This window comes from Phyllopteryx taeniolatus, chromosome 5, assembly GCF_024500385.1.
Source record: "Phyllopteryx taeniolatus isolate TA_2022b chromosome 5, UOR_Ptae_1.2, whole genome shotgun sequence".
Taxonomy (NCBI): domain Eukaryota; kingdom Metazoa; phylum Chordata; class Actinopteri; order Syngnathiformes; family Syngnathidae; genus Phyllopteryx; species Phyllopteryx taeniolatus.
The window spans coordinates 29,865,271-29,881,354 of record NC_084506.1 but is presented as its reverse complement, the minus strand read 5'-3'; the positions used below and the strand labels follow the sequence as shown (position 1 = coordinate 29,881,354).

The 16,084-nt window shown below is 41.8% G+C and overlaps 1 protein-coding gene across 2 annotated transcripts in view; it reads right to left on the bottom strand.

The window, feature by feature from the left end:
- Positions 1-4,424: 4,424 nt before the first annotated feature.
- Positions 4,425-16,084, bottom strand: part of ano3 (anoctamin 3) — a 35,106-nt gene continuing 23,446 nt past the window's right edge. For both annotated transcript variants that reach the window (XM_061774685.1, XM_061774686.1), the window contains exons 16-27: positions 15,243-15,325; positions 14,935-15,075; positions 14,494-14,658; positions 14,253-14,289; positions 14,015-14,126; positions 12,746-12,803; positions 12,401-12,498; positions 12,035-12,192; positions 11,099-11,251; positions 9,959-10,109; positions 9,690-9,879; positions 4,425-7,500 (exon numbers count right to left, since the gene is read on the bottom strand). In XM_061774685.1, coding sequence (XP_061630669.1) covers positions 7,318-7,500; positions 9,690-9,879; positions 9,959-10,109; positions 11,099-11,251; positions 12,035-12,192; positions 12,401-12,498; positions 12,746-12,803; positions 14,015-14,126; positions 14,253-14,289; positions 14,494-14,658; positions 14,935-15,075; positions 15,243-15,325 — 1,529 coding nt within the window. In that variant the 3' untranslated portion in view covers positions 4,425-7,317. The remainder of the gene's footprint in view (positions 7,501-9,689; positions 9,880-9,958; positions 10,110-11,098; positions 11,252-12,034; positions 12,193-12,400; positions 12,499-12,745; positions 12,804-14,014; positions 14,127-14,252; positions 14,290-14,493; positions 14,659-14,934; positions 15,076-15,242; positions 15,326-16,084) is intronic.

The window sequence follows — 16,084 nt, the reverse complement described above, 5'->3', positions numbered from 1 at the left end:
ACTGACATGGCAGCACAGCGACACTGAAATCTGATTGGACAAAAAAAATCCAACATTCACATACAGCACTGTTCAGCCAAGAGAAACGCTCCAAAATAAAGAGAATAGACTGCTAGGAATAAATTAATACAATTTCATGGAACAAATATTAAACTTTAGCTTGTAAATGTAGGTCAGTGCTCCTGATAGTGCTTAGGTCAGCAGAAAAGGCCTTGTTGGCCCTGATCATCCACTGCTATACAGTACTAATAAAACTGGACAAATACTGGGACACTGCTGGAGTCTCGCTGCATTCAATATGAGTTTATTTAGCATCATATTATCTTCTCTTTTCTCCTTCTTCTCTTAACACCCTTTTTGGAGGCCACTTCAGTTTTGGGAGTAAATGTTGCAAAAAAACAACAAGAAACAAACAAACAACAACAACAAAAACGCCACAAAAAGCATTTAACGACCAGAGTTATAGCCCTCAATTAAATTCATTTGGCGCGTTGGTTCGGAAAGTGGATCTTGTCAACATTTACCAACAAGTTTGTTTGTACGCGTGGAGTTTTTCCCTTCTCAGTATACACTTAATTTTTAACACATTCACTGCCACTAACTGCTTTAGAAGTCAAATACCCATGTGAACCGGGAGGCCTGGCACTGAATGAGTTAATGGTTTAAGAATCGTGAACTTCTGGATTGTCATTGTGCTCTGTTGACAAATTCTACATGTTTAATTTGAGAAGTCTTTCCAGGAGTTCTGTTATTTGAAACTTTTAATTGAATTTCACAGAGTTTCGGGTATTGGTGAACACATTGGGTGTGTCAATGTGAAACATATCACAGCGTTACGAAGCACTCCGTGGAACAATCACCCTCTGATGATTTGTAGACTTGAGCGTTGTGACTCTTTTGTCCCCCATTCCTACCATTTTGCCCTGCTCACATGTGTGTTTAGCTGGATTTATAGCTGTGGCCACGATGGGCTCCATTCCCTGGCTGAGCTGCTCTCTTTATGTGTGCTGTGTGCGTATCGTAGCATCAATCATGTAACCTCGCTTACGGTCACCATGATCTAAAATCTTCTTGGTGCATGAAAGTAAAGTGGTTTGTGACACTAGGGGTTACAGTTATGAAAAAATGAGAACAAGTCAGAAAATTTACAACCCCAATTCCAATTAAGTTGGGACGTTGTGTTAATATGCAAATCATGTTCAACCTATATTTAATAGAATACACTACAAAGACAAGTTATTTCATGTTTTTAGTGAATAATCATTAATTTAGAATTTTATGGCTGCAACACGTTCCAAAGAAGCTGGGACAGGGTCATGTTTACCACTGTGTTACATCACCTTTTCTTTTAACAACATTCAATAAACATTTGGGAACTGAGGACACTAATTGTTGACGCTTTGTAGGTGGAATTCTTTCCCATTCTTGCTTGATGTACAGCTTCAGCTGTTCAACAGTCCGGGGTCTCCGTTGTCATATTTTACGCTTCATAATGCACCACACATTTTCAATGAGAGACAGGTCTGGACTGCAGGCAGGCCAATCTAGTACCCGCACTCTTTTAATACGAAGCCACGCTGTTGTAACACGTGCAGAATGTGGTTTGGCATTGTATTGCTGAAATAAGCATGGGCGTCCATGAAAAAGATGTTGCTTGGATGGCAGCATATGCTTCTCCAAAACCTGTATGTACCTTTCAGCATTAATGGTGCCTTCACAGATGTGTACGTTACCCATGCAATTGGCAATAACACAGCCCCATACCATCACAGATGCTGGCTTTTGAACTTTGCGTCCATAACAGTCCGGATGGTTCTTTTCCTCTTTGGCCCGGAGGACACGACGTCCACAATTTCCAAAAACAATTTGAAATGTGGACTCGTTGGAACACAGAACACTTTTCCGCTTTGCATCAGTCCATCTTAGATGAGCTCGGGCCCAGAGAAGCCAGCGGCGTTTCTGGGTGTTGTTGATAAATGGCTTTTGCTTTGCATAGTAGAGTTTCAAGTTGCACTTACTGACATTGGTTTTCTGAAGTGTTCCTGAGCCCATGCGGTGATATCCTTTACACATTGATGTCGGTTTTTGATGCAGTGCCACCTGAGGGTTGGAAGGTCAAGGTGCATTCAATGTTGGTTTTTGGCCTTGCCGCTTACATGCAGTGATTTCTCCAGATTCTCTGAACCTTTTGATGATATTATGGACCGTAGATTATGAAATCTTTAAATTCCTTGCAATTGTACGTTGAGGAACATTGTCCTTAAACTGTTCGACTATTTTCTCACGCACTTGTTCACAAAGAGGTGAACCTCGCCCCATCTTTGCTTGTGAATGACTGAGCAATTCAGGGAAGCTCCTTTTATACCCAATCATGGCACCCACCTGTTCCTGGCTTTGAGCCTGTTCACCTGTGGGATGTTCCAAACGGGTGTTTGATGAACATTCCTCAACTTTCTCAGTCTTTTTTGCCACCTGTCCCAGCTTTTTTGGAACGTGTTGCAGCCATAAAATTCTAAGTATAATGATTATTTGCTAAAAACAATCAAGTTTATCAGTTTGAACATTAAATATCTTGTCTTTGTAGTCTATTCAATTAATTAGTTTAAGGTAATGCTGGAGTTTTCTTCTGATGGTGTTTGAATTTTTTATTGAGGTAAAGCAATTCAAACGAGTGGTTCAAAACTGCTGCTCGATGTGAAAAGCGCCATCATACACACTTGTAGACACATCATGCACAGTTTTCCAGCCGAGTAGTCAAATTCTAATTTTGTTTGAGTCTAATTGACATGTAAGAGATTACTTTGGATGTTGCAGTAACACAGTGATTTAAGTTCTTCATATCTGTCTTCATTTTCTTGCTTGTTTTAGTCTAAGTTGTCATTTTCAAATGGAAAAGGGTTTAACGTATTAAAGTTTCCCCGTGGCACACAACTTTTACTTCTCTGGAGGAGTGGGAGGATAAGATTTCATATCTGATGTGTCTTTTTCATGCCAGCAGGTAAACTAACCGCCTTTGCTCCGCTCAAGCAGGCAATACATTTGTAAATAAATAAGAGAAAAAATGTGTTGTTCCAAGTTGAAAAGAAATGTCAGCAGATTTCTTCAGGAATTTCTTCAAGACCAGTATTGACGGTAAGTGCGGAAAAGCCGTTATTCCTTCTCAAGTTGTAGTTTTGCCATACAAAAACATTACTTCAACAGAGTCATACATACAGAGAAAAGTGGAATCTTGGTTTATAATTGCAGAGGGAGCAAAGAAATAAATCAGTTTGCTCCATAAACAAAATCTGCAAAAACCTTTGTGCCGACGCAGCGCTTACTAGACTTACTAGAACGTCCCTCAATTGAGGAAAGATCTCGGCCGAGGCCAAGCAACAATTTTTTTGATCGACAGAAATTTGCCCATCTCTGTAGATACGCACCTCTTGCATATGCCTCCGTTTTGGTATTAATATTCAGCCATTATGAAACGGCCTGGTTCTTGTGAGTCTTCATCAACTCCGAAGGAGAATAGCGAGATTTGCATCACATTGGAAAGGCAAAATTGCGCACAGTGGCACACACTCGGATGTCGGGGAAAAAATATTTCCTGTATATCGATATCAATGTCGTTCTATCGGACACTGAACCTGAAGAGATTACGACACTGTATGAGAGGCCGTCAGGTTATCTACCTCTCATACGCACTTCGTGAAACACTCATGACGCATTCCCCCCCCCCCACCCCCCCACTCACACACTACTGAAATGCCCTCACGTACACCACTAAAATGTCTTCGCTCATACAGTGGACAATAAAACGCTCTCACTCACTGCTAAAATGCTCTCATACATTACTGGAACATTCTCATGCACACTAGTGAAACACTCATTGAAATTGTTTTTGCTCTACACGCCACTGATTTTTTTTCACTCATACACAGTACACGACTAAAACACTCACATTTACACACATTGAAACGCTCTCACACGTACGCAAGGTAAAATGCTCTCACAGGCACGACTGTTTTTTTGACTGAAACACTTTCAATCTCTATTGATTTGTTCACTCATATACACTACTGAAATGCTCTCATACAGGTACTGTACATTGGCATTTCTTTCCCGTTGATATACAGTACACCACTAAAAACGTTTTATCGACACTATTGAAATACTCTCATACACTACTGAAACACTGTCATACACACTGCTGAAATGCTCTCACACTACTGAAATGTATTTGCTGATACACGCTAATAAAATGCTCTCACACACGACTGAACTGCTCTCTTACACTCTACTGTAATGCTCTCAAACACTCCTGAAACATTCTTATACACAGTATTGAAACACTCTCATGCGCTCTACCGAAATCCTCTCACACACACTATCGATTTTTTCCCCCAGGCACTCATATCACTGACAGCAATAAACAGCACCGATTCCAATTTAAAAGATACAATCCATGGTTTATTACAGAAAAGAGGGATATCCAAATTATCTTATGATACATTGTTTTTATACATTTCAATATATATTGTTTTTTTTTTTACATGTAAACAAGAACGAAGTAAACCATGTTACTAATACACTTCATGTCACATCCTGTCGCTCATTAAAAAGTAAAAACTTGCTCAAGTAAATTCCACTCTTTTCAGAGAGTGCAATGTCATGCTGTTATTACTAATCATTACAATGCCCACATTGTGCTATTGTCGCTGTGCCGACTTCATACTTGTGTGACGGAGCTCATCCATGACAGCTTAGGGGGTAACAGAATTCCAATTCAAACAACTCTGTCAAGCTGGGTCTACATTTCTAAGACTCATCTTTGAACAGATTTAATAAATTCTCTTGTTTTTTTTTTAAATCTAGAAAATAGCGGCACTGTATAAAATTCTGTCCCTCCACCTAAATTACATTTTGTCTAGGCTTCCTAAAATACTCAGTCTGGAAAAAATGTGTTTGCGATATGTTGAAGACAAACTTACTGATGTAAGTGCTGCTCAAAGGAGGCACTAAATCATGCAAACTGGACTGTACAAGGATTACAACATGCATAGATTTTCGATGTTCACATAGCAGGTAACCTGGACTAGCTCCCTAACGATTAGTCTCCCTCGAGTGAATACAAATGACTTTAAAATGACATTATCGGTTAGAACAGCATGAACGCAATCTTTGTTGCTGTTGTTGTTTTTTTTTTAAAGTGGAATATGCTTAAGATTTATCTACTAAGACAAACAACACAAAACAAAAACAAAAGCGTGCTTTTAGTGGGTGCATCTTTGCATATGCACCAATTGATTGTATTGTAGAAAATATGATTGGAAAGTTGATCATTAGCGGTCGTTCAGAGGACACCTGAGAAATGCAGACAGGACATCTGAGGGTGAGTACAAATAAAAACAAAATAACAGGAAAATTAACCAATACGTCATGAAATATATGTACATACAGTAGAACAGCAACATCATTGGATTATTTAATGTCAAAAATCAACAGTACAAATTATTTTTCCCAACAATACTGACATAGTATCTATTATTTTCTTTTTATCCCGTTTGCTTTTGTAAATGTAACATCCATCCATCCATTTTTCGTACCGCTTATCCTCACTAGGGTCGCTGGTGCCTCTCCCAGATATCTTCAGACGGGAGGCGGGGTACACCCTGAACAATTTAAGAGTCTTTAATTAACCTACAATGCATGTTTATCGGATGTGGGAGGAAACCAGAGTACCCGGAGAAAACCCACGCAGGCACGGGGAGAACACGCAAGCTCCACACAGGCGAGGCCGGATTTGAAATTGTGGTTCATTTCCCTTCAAAATGTCTTGAATCATCTGTTCTTTCGTGTTTCGATGGAGCGGACTATCTATATGGACACACTGTTGACTGTTTTACTAGCATTTAGACAATCTTGTGAGTATATTGACATATTCTGACTGGAATTTAGGCAATATATTTTTGTTTGTAATCTGGAGCGCTTTTAGTCTTGCTTCAAAATGTGTAACTCCTGTTTTGGTTGTTGTTGTTGTTGTTGCTGTGGTTGGGCAAAGACAATGACAGGCGGCTTTCCTTTGAAGCAACCAAATGTTGAAACGTCAGAACAATTAACATCACAACGGAGCTAAAATCGTAGCTGGCCGGGATTCTTTGCTGGAAAATGAATGTGGAAGTGCTTTTTTGGGGCGAGTGAACAACGGTGGATCGATGTTCTTTGTGCAGTGAACATCCAAGCCACAGGTATGTCCAAGTGATCCAAGTTTCAACCATGCTTCATCCCTTCCAATAACAAATGAAAAACAGGCCACGGGCGTAGAAAGGGGGAAAAGCAGATTTGCGGCTCCTGGGTGCATACGTCGCACATAATGGGAGTTACGTTACGACAGACGCTGTTGTTTTAGAGCCAGTGGATCGCACTAGGTACCTAAGTGTGTGTGACTCACGTCCAAAATAAACCCAGTCGGCAGAGTCTAGAAGGTTCTTCAGCAGAACAAGTTAAGAGAGAGAGAGGACTTGTTGCACTTGAAAACGCACGTGCAGCACAAACAGGCACACGTGATGTCGGCGCACAACTGTAGGCACAATCATATCGCGAAAAGTTCACATCCTGCGAACGCAAGGCAGTCAAGCTCAGCAGTAGCACGACAAACAAACGCACACACGCACACAAACCAGGCACCAAGAAAGGACACAGCAACAACACTACCATGCACTTTCTAAGCTGCTTTTGACAATTCTCCGTGATGAGTGCTGTTGTTTTACATCTTGCCATAAAGAGAATTCAGCATGCTTCGAGGGCGATATACAGTCACTTTGCAGGAACGTTGTCCGTTCTATTTGGAACTCCGCCACGAAATGAGCTGGAACCACCGTGGTTTTGCTGATGCTCGGCGAGAAAACTGAAAACATGCAGCGCACCGCACGAGGCTGGCGAGTCCAAGCAGACGAAGTGCTAGCTGCCACACAGAAAGAGAGAGTGCAAGATGGCTGACAAAGTGAACCGCTGCAGCCCTTCATCTGCATAGTAAACATTACAGTGGTGAAACAGCACTGAGGCCATGATACACAGCAGAGGGGGGTAGATGCTACTGCAGGAAGCCAGGCGATGGATCGAGGAGGGCATCGGAACACAAGCGTGCTGCCAACTCCGCAACAGATGGCGAGGGACGGAGTGTTCACGGTGAAGCAGCTTTGGAGAGGTGGGGGGGTCGGAGGTGTCACATGGGAAGTCTTTGGTGAATCTGCTGAACGTTAAACTCCAGAAAGAAGCAGGCAAGCGGGAGTGGAGGGCTGCGTGGCGTTTGGTGAAGACGTGAGGGGTAAAAAGTTAAGGCCACTCGTGGTGATAACGCAGTCCGTTCTTCTTGCGCTCCTTCTGCAGGTGCTCCAGCTCCGCCTCATACATCATCTCCTGCATGAGGTACTTTTCCCTGCGCATTCGGTCACAAAGGTCCTTGGGCATGTCCGGAATGAGGTATGCAATGAAGGATTTGATGCCAAACACCAGGTGCTGAGGAAAGGATTCACCGATATGAAGTTACACTCATGCCAGTGGAACTTAATGAGCATGCAAAGCCAACGCTCCAAGTTGCCTTCAATTAGTAGCACTGCCTCTGTACAGGGACTTCATGAAAACAACTTTTTTTTATTTGCCTAAGCCTTTGGCCATCATTAAAAGGATTTTAGCAATGCTATAATAAACATTATAGAATACACTGATGCCTTGAGATACCAGTTTTTCGAGATACGAGCCATCGTTCCGATTTGCAGTAGACAGGCTAACGAATAGAATTGGAGGAGCAACACATGTAAACATATAATATAACAATACTCACAGGCATATATTCTTTATCCTCTGCGAAGAACGACTAATATTACCGCGGCTGAGAAGTGTCCATCTCCATGTATAGCCGTGTCTGTCTGCATGTATGTATGTCTGTATTCTACTGCTCCCAGGTGGCAAGGCATGCAAGCCAGAAGGAACAGCACAATTCCCACTGAATTGAAGCAAAAATGTGGCAGAAGCTGGGCAATTTTTTACATTCTATTTAATTATGTCATTACTGTATTTTTTTATACAGTATTTTACAATGCTATTTTTCTTATTTAAAAAAACATTACACCTTTTTTTTGTTGATTTTTTTAGGGGGAAGCTGGAGCGGACTAATGGCATTTCAAATGATTTCAAAGGTCAAGTGTTTTGAGTTCCTCGCGTGGTTATGGAACAGATTATATCATATCTCAAGGCACCACTGTACAGCACTTTTTCAGTATTAGTTCAATGTTGGAGGATCACAATCAGATGGGTGGTACCGTTATGATTCTCGATGCTGGATAGTTCTGGCACAGATGAATACATTATCTATGCTCTATGTACAACCCTATATTTTTCTTGTCAAATATCTGACTTTTTATGTGGTGCATTATCTCAAAAGAAATGAGGGAGATCCCATTCTCACTCACATGCTCACATTTCCTCAAGTAAAATGTATTCCACAACTATGACAAGAGTTTTACAATCTATTGTAGTAGGCATCATTTTGAATAATTTCCATTAAAGACCTTGTAAAGTTAATTCAGAGATTTCTTTCTAAATGCATTATACCATTTTTTGAAGATAATTGCTAAAAACCCGCAAAGACTGAGAACTTTGTAGTACTTAATTGTAGAGATATAGCGGTAAACTGTATTTCACCATTTCAGTTTCCCCGATTTTTGGGCGTGGCTAAAGTGACGCACCTCGGCCCCAGCACGAGTGGCCTCTACACCACTAAATAAGAACATCAGTGCCTTCGATGCCATCAACGATTTTTCAGCGCAAGTGCGACGTGCAGTTAGCTAGCTAGCTATGCCTCAAGCCCGAAAATGGATATATTCCCTTCAGATAGTCCGCTGGCATGGTCGCTTTAGAGCGCCTTGTTGTCGGCCCGTAAGTGCTCGCACGTCATGAAAGGAAAGGCAGAAGCACCAGAAGGGGATAGAAGGGATCTTGACAGCCAGCGTGTGGACCAGGGCTTTGCGCTGGCGTGGTCGCATTAGAGCGCCTCATTGTCAGGGTGTGGAAAAGCCCTACAATGACCCAGTGGGATTTATTCCAGCCAGCGGAGGCTTTTAGTGGACATACAGTATTTTTGGGGATCAAACATGTAGCTATCCATCCAAGCATTCTCAATAACACTGATCCTGTTCAGAGTCACGGGGTGCTGGAGCCTATCCCAGCTGACTTTGGGCGAAAGGCGGACTACACCCTGAACTGGTCGCCAGTCAGTCGCAGGGCACAGAAAGACAGGGACAACCACCCCCACTCACATTCACACCGTCACTGAGTGGGAACCGAACCCACACTGCCTGTGCCGAAGTCAGGCGAATGTACCATTACACCATGTGTAAGATAATAGAGGAAGCAGCTTTTTTCTGGCTCTAGAAGCATTTGATTGACGGTTGGCAGCTGATCGGGCCGAGGTTCCAGCGCATTCGGCGGCCACACGCCCACAGCGTCTGAGAGCACGACTTGATTTTTTTTTTTTTAACCATTTTGAAGCCTCATTTTATATACTTGGTGATTTGTTTTTTATTATTCAAATTTGAGAGGGTTGTTTACAACACCTTTCGCTGGGGCATGTCAGATTTGGAAGACATATTTTCACTTTACGAGGGACTTCAAATAAATACTAAATAATAAATGCTTACTCAACATACCTCAAAGACAATGATGAAGGCCAGTCTGGCAGCCAGGACGTGCCAGAACTGCAGCGTGAACTCGTACGGCACCGCGTTCCACGGTGGGGCTCTGTAGTCTCGGTACCTGCAGTATTCGGACTCACTGCTGTTCTTCAGCACGCTCATGTCGAACACAGACAAGCTGCTGTTCATGTAGCCTCGCAAACACCTGCAGAGCCAAAGGAGACGTTTCAGCACACCCGCGGCTAAATCCCTGTGCTGGCACAATTGACATCCTGTTTTCTTACTCATCGTCATGACGGTATGCCCTGTCCATGCAGGGGCCATATTTGAAGGCATATACAAAGCGAGGGATGTAGTCAGAAGTGATGGCGATGACAAAGGCGTTGGTGATAACAGCGAGCACGCCGATACCTTCAAGGATCCCGTGCCAGATACCTGACAAGTATGCCGTAAATATTTGAAATGCACGGGCAGAACAGGGAAACCTCAAACATGCATGATGGTTTATGAACCAGCATTGTGTGTGTGTGTGTGTGTGTGTGTGCAAAACATTGAATTCAATATTGGTCGTGCAAACTGTGCATATTCAAGAATCATTACATGCACTGTTTGGTATGTTTCAATCTTTTTCTTTCATTTTCAATTGGAAAATTATGGCATATAGCTCATGTCTGCCAAGATTTTCGATATCATCTTAATCAACTTGAGGAGTGTTCTTTTTGGCATGAATAGAAGAGGAGAGGAGAGTTTGGGCCTCACAGTGGACTATACAAGGTCTGCTGAGTAGCAGAGCGGTAGCGGGGGCACTCGTGGTCATGACATATCATTTGTTGACAGTTACAGAGAGTACTTCGCCTTCCAATAGCTTTAGAAAATGGGTGAAAATCAGTCAATATTATAGAAAAGTCAAACTTCCAAATTGTACAAGTACTAAAATGCCATATAAACGATCAGAAAAGATGACTAAAATGTACATGCAGATGTTGGCCCTATCCTTATGTTTGTAATATAATGACACATTTGTATTTACAATGTTTAACAGTCTCCATAAATGTACTTTTAGGTGTGTGTATGCACTTACTGTACATTCCCCAAATAATTTCCATTGATATAAATATGTCAGACTGAGCGTTAACAGAGTCAATACAAGGACATTACTCTCTTAATTAAGATGACCTTTCTGGAATTTGTGTCTGTTTGATTGATAAATCAAGACATTTCGGTCCTGTGTGGAGCATTCCTCTCATAATCAACAAACCTGAGGAACTTCGGAATGGTTTAAGGGTGTGTTTATTTTAAAAGCAATAAAGTCTTGGCAAACATATGACAAAGTGGAGCTGGCTGCATATTGAGCTGTGTTTGGAGAAATGTTCAAAATGGAAAAATAGAATGAGCGTGAAGGGACTGTCAGAGCTCAGGCTCACCAATGTCTGTGGCCCGGGCAGGCATGGGTCTCCTCCACTGGGTGACAAACTTGTAGGCGTCAAGGCGGATCTCGATGATGTTGTTGAGCAGAGCCAGGAGCGGAGCCAGCGGGAAGGCAGCTACGAAGATGGTGGTGAAGCCAAACTGGAGGACTGAGGGGCGACAATAGTTCACTCAATCATGCGTTTACATTTTCAGACAGGTGGGACAGTGCCCAATCAGATCCAGCAGATTGGGTGAAAAAGCCATATTCATTTAAAAAAATATATATTTTATTTAATAGAGTTGTGATTCATTTTGAAAATGAATGTACTCATACTCTTTCCAGTACATTTTTCGGAAGAACTTAAAGTTTTTCTTCATGACTTGACCTGTCCTTTATCTGCTGGCCTAAACGCGATTAGAAGCACTGACCTACATTTACAACCTAAATTCTAATACGTGTTCCATGAAATTGCCTATTGTGTTCTCTTCATTTTGTAGCATTTCTCTTGGCTGCACTGCTTCCAGTACGTGTATGTAAATGTTAGATTGTTTTTTTTTTTGCTATGTCAATCTAACCTGTCCGGGCTTCAGATTCAGTAATGCTGGCCAATGTAACTTTAACTATATTGGCAAAGAGACTGTTTCTTGAACCATTTAGATTTCAAATTCACCACAGGTGGCCCACAATAACGTCCTCTGATTGGTTGGTCGGAGCAAGTTCCAGCCAAGTTTGACTAGGAAAACATGTCAGGGATGATGGGCACACATAAGACATTTCATAATCAGCATATGTGCTGAGGACGATGTACATAACTTTAACGTATTATCTTTGTGTAATGTTATCAGCTGAATATTGAGTCTGAACTTCTCCTGATGATGTACGTGGCACAGTTGCATGTTGTTACATTGTGTTTTTGGAACAACACTATTGTCCAAGTGCAATGATTCACCCATTTCAAGGTACTCGTCCACGAGGCCGTGTGCATTCATGGGCTGCAGATTCCAGTCTTTATCCCACTGAGGTAGCTGACTTTTACTCTCCACATTCTGTCCTCCGGCGCCACCCACTTTCTTCATCTTCCGGCGAGACCACCAGTTCTGCAGCAACCTGAGATAACAACGGACCGTACACACGGTGACTCAACACAACAACAACAATGAGGTCTGACAATGCAGCAAACAATGCAAGAATGTAAAGTCTCGGCATGCGTTATTTGTGACAGGAGGAGTAAAGTATACATGTTGACTTGTACAATCAATTACATTTAAATGAAAATAATCCCAAAAAATATATATTATAGCAAAATATTACTTACGGAAAACCGAGTTCCATGAAGTTATTCCAGATTTGTTTGAAAAACATGATGACACCCATTTGCAGGCACAGATCAATCAAGCAGCCACTAGGGTGACACTTAGGTAAAAATAACAATAAAATAAATTACAATAATAATTATTATATCACTATTTCATCCCCTGTATTCAAAATCCATGATTTGATCATGAGTGCGGAAAACAAAATCATCAATATTGTTATTACGAACTTAATTAATGGGTGGATGAGCCACTTAGTCAAAGCAAATTAGATAGTCATGAAGTCACGGGGGCTGAATCCCAGCTCAAATAATCACCCGCTTAAATTGATGCATGCTTGCACTCACCTCCTCCAGTCGCCACCGATTAAAAAGTTTATTGTATTTTCCAGGTCTTCCAGCAAACCTAAACAGATTGAGACCGGCAATATTAGCTGAGAAATTCAATTAGAGGAAAACTAATGAACTCTAAGCGGGAGAGAAGAACACACAATTAGGTCAAATAAAAACCTGCGTTTGCATTTCCAGGCTTTTTCTAAGTATGTGGCACATCATATCGAGGAATTCCATTTTCCACAGAAAGGCATATGAATGGTAAGAAATGTCCATTTTAAAGTATGTAATGAACTGAGGACAAAATATGCTGGTTGTTACCTCACTGTGTGCAATGAACCGTATACCAACCACCATATACAGTACGTAACTATGCAAACGTGCCCACACTAGGGCAATGTTTACCAGCCTTTACTTAGCCAAGGCCCCAGTTTAAATAGAAAAAGATCATACCTACTAACTAGCCACATGACACCCCCACATAACCAGAGAAATTGTTTTTCTTGGAGAATAAATATTAGTGTGTTATATTTGTATGTATAAAAATCACTGATGAACATATTGTGTGTTCAGCTCAGTCAAAAATGAATTTTTATAACAAAAAGAAGTACTATAAATGATCCATCCATCGATTATTTTCTATACTGCTTATCCTTCGCATTGCCGGTGTGCTGGAGCCAATCCCAGCAGACTTCGGACAAGGGGCAGGGTACACCTTGGACTGGAGGGCTCATGGAGAAAAATAATGCATACTCACATTCAAAACTAAGGACAATATAGAGTCTTCAATGAAGCAAACATGGATGGTTTTGGAATGCGGGAGGAAACCAGAGTGCCTGCAGAAGCACTGGGACCAAATGCAAATGCCACACAGGAAGGCTGGCCCGAGGATTCGAACCCCCAAACTCAGCATGGCGGGGCAGATGTGCTAACCACTCGGTAATGGTGACACTCCACATGTTCCTTTGTAAAAATCCCATAGGTACTATCCTCTATAGACCCGATCATTCCGACAAAATATGTCAAATGCAGAAGATTTGCAGAACTGCTCATCTAATGCAAAGATTTTGGGGGACTTTTCACAGGAAATGTGCTGCTACTTTGCAACCTTAGCGTGAGTTCTTGAATGTTTGTGTTGATATACTGTAACTAGACATTGAGAAGGGAAAGGAAGGGTGTTTTGTGCACATACACTGACATGGGATTTGGAAAGTAAACACTTTGCATGATCCAAAATTTCTACCCTGTAAAAGCAGGAGATGTGATCCATGGCAACTGGCCTACCTTCCCAGGAAGAATGCAATGTAGAATGTGGAACTGTTCAAATTTACAAACTGGAAGAGGAACATCTTGAGAGCAAAACTGTTCTCCCACTCAGACTCTGTCCTTGGATGCTCTGCAGGGGGCGATGAGGGCGGTGCGGCGTGGACGAGGGAAAAGAAAGAAAGAAAGAAAGAAAGAAAGGCTTGTCAACAAGCTGGGACAAGAGCTATAATAATGTTAGAAAGTGTACTGAGCTCACCTAAATTTGTCAGCAGATAGGCCACCTTTTCATACACCTGACAAAAACCAGAAAGGAGAGAATTGGCGACAAATAATGTTAAGCGGCGGGAGAAAGAAAAGGGGGAAAAAAAGACTCTCTGGTTGTGGGTGTGACATTTCCTAGAATAAACTTGCAAAAATACTATAAATGTTTTTCACGGGAAATTCGCCGGCCTTCAGTATGTGAACATGCCAGATGATGCTCCTGTCCAGACACCCACCACGTTGAGAGACATGATGATCATGAAGTTGATGCAGACACCAGTGCCAGAGGTGGCAAACTGCCAGTTCTTCTTCACAAAATGCCAGTTGAAGGAGGCAAACTTCTCCATGGCAATGAGACGGAAAACCACCACGGCAAACACGGCTGTCAGGACCAGGGAAATCTTAGCAGAGAGTATTTTTAAAAGGCTGTTAGCGGTGTTAAAACACTACTAGAAATAAACATTGAGACAATTACTGTACAGTAGTGTACAAAGGTATTATTCATTATTATTATTATTATTATTATCATGTGCCATGATATTTTGTCCAGCAGGGGGGGATGTAATGCCACAGCTGGCACATGAGATCACTCCAGTGGCAGCACACAGAATAATAACAGGCTCACTGTGAGTTGAAAAGCTCAAGTGGGCAGATTATTGCGAGATCAAAGGGTTTACCATGAAGAAGATTCCAGACACAGACACCATGAGCCGGCTGAGTTTGTCTGATAAAGGCTGGAAAGGCTCGGGCTTGCCAGATATGGGATTGATTCTCTCCATTCTAGAATATTTGGCTTCAAACTGAGGCCGCAGCTCCTCCTGATGAAATGAACGACACACATTCCGGTTATGATCTATTGAACTGCAGACGCTATTAGCGGAACACAATGGCGGTGTCATATTTAGATGACGCACGGCGCAAAAAAATGGAGACGAAATCATAAAAGGCGCGAGTGGATCTATATTAGAGGCTCTCGCGGACCTACCTCCTCCTCCTCCCAGTCAATGAGATCCCAGTCGTAAGTCAGTTCGGCCCTCCTCCTCTTCCAGAACTCCAGGAAGACAGTGGCTGCAGGGATCCATCACATTATTGATCAGCTTTGAGGTACAACATAAGTCTGAGTGCTAATTATGGGCGGAATCAAAGGGAACATCTCAATAACTGTAAGCCAGTCATTACTGACTGCTTGTTACATCCTAAATCTCTTTGATGGAATAAGGTCAATGTTCACGTTGAAATTCTTTGATGGGTATGGGCATTGTTGCTTTTGTTGCACTGCTCTACCGTGATATTCGGAGCACACTAAACCAGCGATGACCTCGAGAATTTCCACGTATTATGGATTAGTCAGGATACACCATAAAAAAAAGAATGAGATTTGACAATGAAGGACGTCCAGTCGTTGATAATTTCATACACAAGGTAACTCATTGCCAGGTTAAAAAAAAAAATGAGAACAAGATAAATCATTTCAGAACTTCTTCCTCCATAAATCTGACCAACAACCTATAAAAATAATTTTTTTTGGGGGGGGGGGGGGAGGGGAAATCTTTACACAAGGGAAAGTAAAAATAAACAACTGAGATAATGTGGTTGCACACCCTCTTATAACTTGGGTATGTGGCTGTGTTCAGAATGAACCCATGTTAAATGGGAGTTAGCACACCATTTAAATTTCCACTGAATAACCCCGAATAAAGTTCAGAAATGGTCTAGTAAGCTTTTCCTGTCATTTTGTTTGTTTTCTAAGGGAAGCCAGAAGGTCTTCTGCTAACACTGACTCATATTTGGAACTGTTCAAAATTTCCTCTACCTTGACCGAGACCC